The sequence below is a fragment of the Silene latifolia genome, chromosome X, assembly GCF_048544455.1.
Source record: "Silene latifolia isolate original U9 population chromosome X, ASM4854445v1, whole genome shotgun sequence".
Taxonomy (NCBI): domain Eukaryota; kingdom Viridiplantae; phylum Streptophyta; class Magnoliopsida; order Caryophyllales; family Caryophyllaceae; genus Silene; species Silene latifolia.
The window spans coordinates 218,012,207-218,023,214 of record NC_133537.1 but is presented as its reverse complement, the minus strand read 5'-3'; the positions used below and the strand labels follow the sequence as shown (position 1 = coordinate 218,023,214).

Below are 11,008 nucleotides of genomic sequence, written 5' to 3'. Positions count from 1 at the left end.
AAGTGTAAACACCATATAACTTTTGAAAGTTTTTCGAAGCATTAAACAACATTATTTGAAACAATTTTGAAATCTTTTCAAACGAGTTTTAAAACATTTTGAAACAAAACCAAGTTTAGACACCAATCCATAGTAACACTAGATATGAAATTAAAGTTTTGAAATCATAACTCAATATTAAAATTTCCGAGAACCAAACTTTGTAAAAGTCGAAACTTTTGTATAAAATGGACATACACAAAGAAAAAGGTTAACGATTAGACAAAACAAAAGTTTTCAAACTTAAGTAAAGGTCAAAAAACATGGGAGCAGCTGGAGCAATCAGATGCTTGAGAGAAGAAGAGGGAAGGAAAGACTCAAGAGCCTTACAAAGCTCTCTTAAGGGTTATAAAAGAGGGTAAACATCTTGAGATTCTAGGTAGTAAACCCAAGGTTTCCCATATCCATCATCCATACCAAGTCTGTCAACAATAGGTAACTAAGTTGTCAAGCTCAGAGTTGCCAAACTACCTAGTCTATATCCTTCAAGATTATCAAATGATACAACTCTCACCCAAAAATCTGACCTAACTGATCCACTTCTCATAACATCATGGTAAAAAAATAATCCATCCAGTACTTCAACATCCAACCGACTAACTAATTAATTCCTCAAGTTATCAAATCCATAAGACTCCTCGAAACACCAAACAGAAAACAATGTCTAACAAAGCTCTGATGAGAATTCCTCTGAAATGAAAGCAACAATGCCTCTAACATCCACAAGTACAATCTAACGAAGATAAAGCTCTCTTAGAAGTCCATCAAATGAATATAAAGGTCTCTTAGCAGTTCATTAAATTCCCAATCATAACACTACAACAACTAGGGGGTTAAGAACTCAACCAAGCAACAATTTCGATCATATAAGGTCATCAAACAACAATTTCCTTTAAGGTAATTCAAACCAAAATATTCCTCAGAGAAAAACTTGTACTAAGGCTAAGACATTAAGATATGATAGGTATACATAATTCCCAACTTCGGGTTCATAATTCTTCAAATCAATATAATCAATCCAAAGTGCAGTTGGGCTAAGACACTCCTTATTCTCAAGGTTAACACTAAACAACCCAAATAAAGTTAAGTCACACAACCAAAAGTTCCAAGGTTACAACCTTACATCAGAACTCAACAATCTAAATCCATAAGAATCAAAACTGAGATTAATCTAGGTCAACCAATAATGATACATGGTTACCATAAAAACCTTAATCACATCTAGACCAAAATATGCAAGCCGCTATACTTCAAAGCCAACATCTAAGCTAAAATCCTAATTCCATAATCCACTAGCCACCATTCAAGTTAATCCTTATGGAATGAAAGCTCTTACAAGATTAGGCATTAAAGATAAAAATTACTATCTTCAAACCATAAGTAACAAGACTTTACTAAACCTCAAACACACTTAACTTCCATCAAAGCTCACCAAGGGTGGGTCATTCTAACCAGTGTATCTCAAGAGAATAGATACCAAGGTGGAGGAATCACAAACAAGGATTAATTCATCAGAATAGGAGATGAAAATTTATAATAAGGACATAGGAAGCAGCTAAGACTGAAAAAGTAAAGGAAGAAGAACGATGATCATAGACTAACAAGGTCTAAGACCAGAGAAGGAATTTTCAAGGCTTTAGAGTTGCAAGAGGGCTCACTAGGTCGCTCCATCTTCTTGTAGAGAAATAAACACACGACTCTTGGGTCACTTCATCTAACAGATCCACAGTGTAATCATCTCTTGGTCTACTGCACCAACGTGAAACTTGAGTCTACTCTTGGCCAACTGGTCTGCAGCTTGAGCAGGACTGAATCTGGGCTGGAACTACCATTGTCCCTTCCTTGTGGCATCAAGTTCTCTACGCGGTCAGCTAGGTTGTGGAGCGAGTTCAATATCACCATAATGATCGCATTCTGGTCCGGGAAAACACTACGTCCATGTCCACCTTCGTTCATCTTCTTTATCGGAGAAATAAAACATAGATTCAATGCTAGTCATTGATTTTACAGGAACACATAGACTAACATCTAAGTCCTTATTGATTTCTACCCATCTCTCACTAAATCATTTATTTAGTCAAATCATTTATTAGGCATTTTCCTAAAGATCAATGTGTGAGCGTCGAGAGCAGTGATGCTCTGATACCAACTGTAATCCCCTATAAAATATAGTGCAAAACAGTGGCGGAAACACTGTATAATGGGATTAAATACACAAAGATAAGAGTTCGAACTGTTATAAATTGAGAATGTATAAAATTCTCAAGGATAAAATTTAATGGTCAGGTCTAAACAAATGCCACTTTTATCAAAAGTGCGAAAATAAAGAAAACCTCCAAAAGTGTTCATGAATAAAACCATAAAAGAAAGCAAAAAAAACAGAGTAGGATCTGGAAACTACTCGCTAGCTCACATAGAAATCCCAGCAAAGATAACACCTGTCATGTTATAAACATAATAGCCACAATCAGTGGGGAGTAACTCGACGTTGTCCTAGCCATATCACATAATATAATTATTATAGAAGCAGATAATATATGAAAGTAAATTGAAATGTTATAAAACATAACTAACAAAATATGATTACCAAATCACGTTAAAACCAACATGCTGCATGCTTAAAAGCAAAATATTCAAAAGACAGAATGGAAATAATTTAGTTCAGGTTAGATATCCACTTTAGCTATACTTTTGACACCGCAACATCTTTACTAGTTTCGGGAACCCAGTGTCACGCTAAGATGACCAACTCCAGCTCCAGCTCGCTAACTAGACAACAAACTATAATAGGACACGACTTACCACGCAGTGTGAACTCCTAGTCTAAGTACATGCACATGACTCTACGACGATCTGTACCACCCGCAGGATACCCAACCATATAGCTGTTTTATTAAAACCGTATGCCTTAGTTTATTATTCTTTGCCTTTACTTTCATTATTCCAAACTTAAAAATATTCCAAGTGATATAGTATATTATTCAAATGGTTCGTAAGTGAACTACACTATTATTTTCTTCGAATTAGAAAACTTAAACTTAAATCCTTCAAGGACTTTAAAATAGATAAGTCACCGTAATTAAACTTTAAAGACCATCCTTTGACTTGAGGTACTTTAGTAAAGACTTATTACTTAGGCTTTAATGAGACGGAGTTCTATATTAGTTTATAAAACTGAACAGCAGTATTGTAAAATTCATAATTAATTACATAAAAATCGAAATGACGCAAGCCTAATTTTCATGGTTTCCTGTAGCTTTTAGCTACAATTTTCATTTGTTGACTAACTTTAAATTACGAAAGTATCAAGGGTCTAAAAATTCATTTTTAGGAGCTGTCAGAAAACGACACCCAAAATTTTTTAATTTATAAATCCATTATTAGAAGGTAACATTCGTCAAGGCCAAATTTTAAACATAACTAGACATCTTAAGGTTTATGTGATAAAAATATTAGCCACTGTTTCAAAAAGAAACTATATTTTAAAAATGAATCTTTGAGAAAAGTCATAAACGCGTTTTACAGGCGAGTTGTTCACAAATAATTTATTCTGACCAAACAGTAAGTTTAAATCTTATGAAATTTTTTATACATACTCTACACTTGAAAATAACATGAGTCTATTCTTTAAACTTTTGCAAATTCGAAATAAAAACAGGTGATATGATTTTTACAAACAGACGAACATAATTGACAGATTTAACAATGGTTTTCATCAAACTTGTAATATACACCATAAATTGAAAATAATGATTCAAGACCTAAAATTTTATACACAACCTAATACTCCATTTTTCTGCCACATATTAAAATTTCATGAATTAATGATTTGATTTAGTATTTTTAACATAATTAAAACCGAACAGAATCGCTATAACCGCAAAAACTGCATCAATACTTTAGATTACGAAATAAATACTAAAACTCCAAAACAATTACCACGAAAATTCATGGTATCTTAAAATCTATCATTTACCCAGAAAAATAATTTACACAACATGAAAATCACAAAAAAACGAATATATACTATCTTTATATCATAATAATCGATTTGATCATAAAACTTGTAAATCAACCAAAATAAATTCCCTATTGACAAAATAGAATTATACATAGTCAAAATAAATTATGGATATCAAGAGATCAGAAATTAAAGGTTTCGAAAGTCATAAGTATCAATAAATAATCATAAAACATTAAAAATCCAATAATACATACAACTACAACAATTAAATCGATGTAATACCGAGTAACGTCGAAGTTACCTTAATCGCTATCCGAATTAATCAAATACTCATCCTTGTGTGGATCGTCGTGAAATCCCTTAGAATAGGATGAACAGATGATGAGAGAAAGTCGATCCGAACAAAGAAGTAAGAAGGCAAGCACGTACGTAGAATGATTTGTAAAACGGAAATAAAGAAGCAAGAAGGAATGCACGTACGTGGATGTTTTGTAAAACAGAAATAAAGATGCAAGAAGGCAAGCACGTATGTAGATTTTTAGAAATAGCAGCAGAAGCCGAAGCAGTAGGCTAAATGTATCGTGCGTTCCTTTTTTTAAAGAGAGAAGTATATTTGAAAGATAAAATATTGTGTGAACAAATAAAATAAAAAGATGTTAAATACTTTTCAAAATATCTCGACAAAAGGCTTGTGCTTTGTTCTTAAAATGATCATTTAAATAAAACTCTGTCCATTTGAGAAATTGGACAGCAAATCCACTAAGAACGGATTTAATTAAATAAATAAATCAAAATCGTAAATTAAAAGATAAAAATTTAAATCTCATAACTAAGAATTAAAATATATGAGATTAAAAATGAATAAGAATAAAAAGAGGGTTCAAAGAAATAATTTCCAAAGTCCAACGAATTAACTCGGAGTAGAATTAGAATACGAATAAATGAATCAATAAAACGAAGCTCCAAAGATTAGAAATATAATAACTCTCGAAACAAAGAAATATTCGAGACATAAGGAAACTTAAGAATTCAAAGGAAGAAAAGAAATGGCTCACAAGTAAATTCAGAGTCATACAAATCAAATCGTAATCGAAAATAAAAGACAGTTACGAAAATAGATTACAAAAAATGGCGGGTGTTACATCTAGATATAAAATTTTCTAAACATGTAATTCACGTATATACAACCAATTCATATAAAGATGCAATAATTCAACAATTCATATTTTTTTCCAATTTATGCCATTTATGATATGCCAAGGAAACTTTCATGCGTAATTATGCCACGAATTAAAACAAGCTCAAAACAACTTCAATTCACTGTGACTATCGTCTCATAGGCCACACGCCTATCCCTTTTCATCCGTCTCAAAACTTCTTACCTTTTTGTTCTCATCCTGCAAATAAATTTAGTACCTCTCACAACTTCAGGACACAATAAGACCCTTAAGATAAAGCATCGACGCTAACTACCCTTCTCTCTCTTAACCTTCCTAGAGGTGACCGGCTCAAAACTGAAAAGGGCCAGATCAAGGACGTCTCCCTAACCTAAGAAAAGGGCTCCTAAACAGTTTGTACCTCGGGTTCATTTTATTAGATTCATCCTAAGTTCATTAAATTCATTTGTTTAACCCTTAGGAATGTCCGCTCTAATACCACTTTGTAACACCCCCATTTATTTAAGAGCCTTTAGCGAGACTTTCCCAAATAAATAAAGGTGTTACCATCTCAGATGCCTCAGGTAGCAAGTATAAAAGACAAATAATTACCAAGTACTTTAAGTCGATATAGATTTAAGTGCCTCCACAAGTTTTACTACAAAATTCCAACGAGATAAATAAATAAATAATACAAAATACTTTTAAAAACTACTGCAGCATAAATTAAACTAAATAGTGTCTGAATAATTTAAAGTGATATCTAGACTCAAATGATGATCAACGTCCCAAGCTCCCCTTCAAGCATCCATTACTTCACACAAGCTAACCTGAAATCAATCTGCTCCCCAATATTTGGTTCATCACAGGTATTCACCAATACATAGTCAACCACGAGATTGAGTAGGATAACTAAACAACAATAATAATACGATAACCTGCAATAAGATATAATCAAGAAACACAAGCCAAAGACCGTCTCATACACACGGCCAAACCGTGTGCCACAACACGCCAACACCGAACCACAACACAACCGTCATAATATGTGTACTGCTCAGGTCCACGACCAAACCCAAAACGCCACCCTGCCTGGCCGACCAAAAGCAGGACCACGGCTCTTCCATATCCCCGTGCATGGCCGACCAAATAATCTCAATAGCAATGGCAATCATCTTTCACAATACCAACCAACAATGGAGAACCAACCAACAATAATAATAATATGATTATAAGATGCTCAAGAAAATAATTATAACAATATGCTCAAGATGATAGAATTATCACAAGACAATGCAACCAACAACTATCTCATGCCAACAATATAACAATAATCCATCTTTTAACAATTCACCAATTACCAATTAGTCATAGTCGAGTAGTTAACCTACCTTTAGCAATTCTTCACAAATCAACAAGTAAATTAAAAAGCTTCTTCCACAAATCCACCACCTAATCGATCAATTAAATTACATATGATTATAAACTAATCTTATTAATGAATTTAAGATATAAACTACCTAAAATAATCCCACAAAACCGTCACAAACACAACCCCCATACACGGTTGATTCGACGGTTGTCATACCTGTCGGTCAACGCCTCCCCACGGCCACTGTCAGTCAACGGTCAAGGTCAAACGTAAATAATTGATGTGAGGCGATAAAATAACTTACCACAATTAATTAGCGCGAGATGAAAAGTCCGTCTTAAGGTTGTCTCACAAAAGCTCTTCCTCACAATTATATGTGTTGAGTTTTTGATGTGAAATAATTATGATGGTGAGGCATAGGTTATGTATTTATGTAAGTAATGAAAATATGTAAGTAGCATAGATAACACCCAAACCACAAATCACCTCCCCCCCCCCCCCCCCCCCACTCGGTCCAAGCCGTGACCATACACGGTCCACCTGTGGACCTTGCACCCGGTTTATATTTTTATTTTCTTTTTCTTTTTACGACAACAACTATTATTTATTCACATATTATAAATTAGGGTTATTTAAATAACCACCTACTGAGAGAAAATTCTTAGTAAGAGAAAATTCTTCATAATTAACTTATGCTCAACTCAATCGATGGTCTCCCCCCGGAGACCTCTACAACTCTCCCTCAAGGTTTCTATCAAGGATCGTTCGGGAGTACAACAGAATCGGATCAGCCATTCCCGAAGAATTCTAAACGAAAGAAGATGCATTTAAGTAAGTTTTTGGCAAAAGATTCATCACATGATGTTCAACTAAATGTGGAATCAAGTATTAACAAGTCTTCTGGATCCAGTTTGCCTCCCCTGTCTTTTAGGGATATGCTTCAAGGAAAAAATAATAGTTCTTTAGAGGATGACAAATGCGATCTAGAGGATCTAGCTATAGACTCTGAGGATGATGAGAAGGAATCCGATTCAGAGACAGAAGACGAAAGCTGTCCTAAAATCCGTCTTACTAAAGAGGAAAAATCGGCTAATCGGAAGCCATGTAGAAGAGCTTTAATAATCAAAATGTTTGATAAACAAATCGATTATTTATCGTTGATGTGTAAACTACAAGCTAAATGGTCAATTCGAGGTAAACTTACTCTTACGGACCTGGGCTATTCTTACTATGTAGTAAGATTTTCATCGAGACAAGATTATGAACATGTTCTCACTCAAGGACCACGGATGATCGATGATCATTACTTAACTATTAGAAATTGGATTCCGAATTTTGTGCCGTCGGAAGATAAGATTCAATTCATGATAGCATGAGTTCGTATTCCTAATCTATCGGTGGAATACTTCAATGAAGCTTTCTTAACAAAAATAGGCGAGAATATAGGTTCGGTAGTACGAATTGATAAGAATACCGCCTCAGCGGAAAGAGGGAAATTTACAAGAATGAGCGTTCTAGTTAATTTAAACAGGCCGCTCTCTCAAAATTTTGGATGAACGGGAAAATTTATCCTATTCAGTACGAGGGTCTCAGGATGATCTGTTTCAATTGCGGAAGATTGTGACATCTAATTGATTATTGTCCCAAAACAAAGACAGAAAACCAAAATGATGAGTCCGTAGGAGTAAAATTTGGTTGTAACGAGCATATTCATGGTAGTAAGCAGGTTACCCAAAAGCCAGAGGAAACTAATAAGTTCGGAGATTGGATGCTGGTAAAGAAGCCACCTCGGAAAAAATTCACAGCACAAGGTGAAAAAATTACTCAGGTAGCAACGAGAGCAGCTCCGTCGAAGTCCGTTTTCAATTTTGGTAATGTGAAAGGGTCAAGTTCGGGGTCAAGGTTCAATGCACTGGTGACTGAGAATCCACAGCAATCAAACGAGGCAATTCTGCAATCGAATACTTAATAATCTTGCTCATAATACTCAAAATCATACCATATTTACAAATACTATTCAAACTAATATTCCTAAAATACAATCAGTCAATATAGCAAATCCCACTAATCACTCTTATTCCTGCTCCACAAAATCTTTCCAAAAAAATCCTCTAATGCTAAGAATCAATCTACTGAATCAAACACCCTAAAAGATATCCCAAATATTAATAATATTCCAAAAATTTCAAACGTAATAATTCCTATTCCAGAGAAAATCACACCACATCTCTCGCATACGGTATCAACCAACCTAGCAGACAAAGCAAACGACAATGCCACCCTTCGTATCCTATCTCGTCCCCCACCTTCCACAACCACGATTTCTTCCCCAGCAACTCAAATTCGCCCTGATACCGCCACTTCAAAGCCTCACGATATCATCATGGACGGAGATGCACGCTCCTTGTATGGTGGTGATGGTACCGGAGAGTCCGATCATGGACATCAAGTTCGAAGCGGTCAAGGACAATCCATCGAGTCTCCAGGTGGAGCTATCGATACCATGGAATGTTAATCAAGTTCTCTCACTAGTAAGTAGAGCGTATCTATCATCATTAAATTATTTACCTTTACATATGTCAGACATAATACCAAATATATTGGGTAACCTACCTGACTAGGGCTGTAAATGATCCGAGCCGGCTGGACAAGCCCTCGGAATCGGCTCGGTCAAAGCTCGGCTCGAGCTCGGTCAAAACGAGCTCGAGCTCGAACTCGAGTCGAGCTTGGCTAAATACGAACCGAGCCCGAGCACAGCAAGGCTCGGCTCGGAAGGTCGTTTAGGCTCGTTTATAGTTTTTTTGTACAATATTTATATTTTTAATATTAATTTTATTATAAATTATATGTTATTTAGTCATGTATAATTATATTATATTATAATAATTTTTAGAATTTTATAATCTTATTTATTATTTAAAAATATTTATATTTAGTTAGATTAAAAAAAGATAGAAAGTGAAAATAATATAAAGACAAAACGAGCTCGATTTGAACTCGAGCCGATCTCGAGCTTTTTCCGAGCCGAACTCGAGCTTCAATTTTTTAAGCTCGACGAGCTTCGAGCCGAGCCCGAGCTCGAGCTAAAAAATTCGAGCCGAGCCCGAGCCCACCCGAGCTCGAGCTCAGATCGGGTCGTTTACACTCCTACCTACCTCCCATCACCTGCATGGTCTGGAACATTCAAGGGACAGGAAGTAAAAATAAAATTAAGGCTCTCAAAGAGGTTATTAGTATTTATAAGCCCACGATCATAGCTCTAGTCGAGATGCATATGGACGACACCAATGCTGATAAAATTCGCAGGGTTATTGGATATGATGGCCACTCTCGGGTTGATGCTAATGGGTTTAGTGAAGGTATATGCATTTATTGGAAACCTGAAATTGTGACAGTGAACATAGTAACAGAGCACCAGCAATTCATCACTATTAAAATGTCTCGAAACAGATCTTTTCCTTGGCTTTTCTCTGCGGTTTATGCTAGCCCTGACCCGACTAATCGAAAAGAACTGTCGGTCGAACTAGAAACCTTGGTAAGACAGAATGATAAACCATGGCTTCTAGCTGGGGACTTTGATAAAACACGCAATTTAAATGAGAGGCATGGAGGGAATTCGTCGATGGCTAGAAGATGTGCAGTGTTCAACAATTGGATTGAAAATTGCGATCTTATAGAGCTCGCATTCACCGGTTCTGCTCATACGTGGGCTCGGGGAAATAATGTGGAGACCAGGCAGAGTGCAAGGTTAGACCGTGCATTATGCAATACTGATTGGGGTTCCATGTTTGAGGAGGCTATGGTTAAGCATCTTCCCACGTATCAATCCGATCATTGTCCGCTTTCGATTTCTCCAAATGGTTTCGCTCCTCTAGCATCAGTTCAGAAACCGTTCAAATTTCAAGCTACTTGGATGACGCATGAAAATTTTTCGGAATATGTGCAGGAAAATTGGCCAGTTGTAGGGGATTTCCCTAATAGACTGAAAGTGCTATCTGAAAAATTGCAAGACTGGAATAAGAAAGAATTTGGTAATATTTTTCGGCAAAAAATAATTTTGTTAGCGCGTATTGAAGGCTGCCAAAGAGAGTTATCTATTGCTAGAAATGGAGGCCTAATCAAATTAGAAGCTAAACTCCGAAAGGTGTTAGATGAGGTCCTAGAGCGAGAGGAGTTGTTGTGGTACCAAAAATCCAGAGTTGATTTTATTGTTGACGGGGATTGAAACACTTCATATTTTCACATTAGTACGCTAGTTAGGAGGTGGCAGAATCGGATTACTTCCCTCAAAAACGATGCAGGAGATTGGGTGGAGGATAACTCAGAGGTTAAAAATATGGTCATGAATGACTACAAAAAGCTTTATACGGAGGATTCCTCTTATGATGATGATATTGATATACCATATAATCTTTTTTAAGACTTCAATAATGCTGACTGGAATTGGCTTAACAGGCCGTTTTCCATGTTGGAAAT

At 35.7% G+C, this 11,008-nt stretch overlaps 1 protein-coding gene across 1 annotated transcript; it reads left to right on the top strand.

Moving 5' to 3' along the window:
* The first annotated feature begins 9,701 nt into the window (after positions 1-9,701).
* Positions 9,702-10,757, top strand: LOC141619337 (uncharacterized). The gene has a single exon (XM_074436362.1). It carries the CDS (start codon positions 9,702-9,704, stop codon positions 10,755-10,757), a length of 1,056 nt encoding a protein of 351 aa, XP_074292463.1.
* The last annotated feature ends 251 nt before the right edge of the window (positions 10,758-11,008 follow it).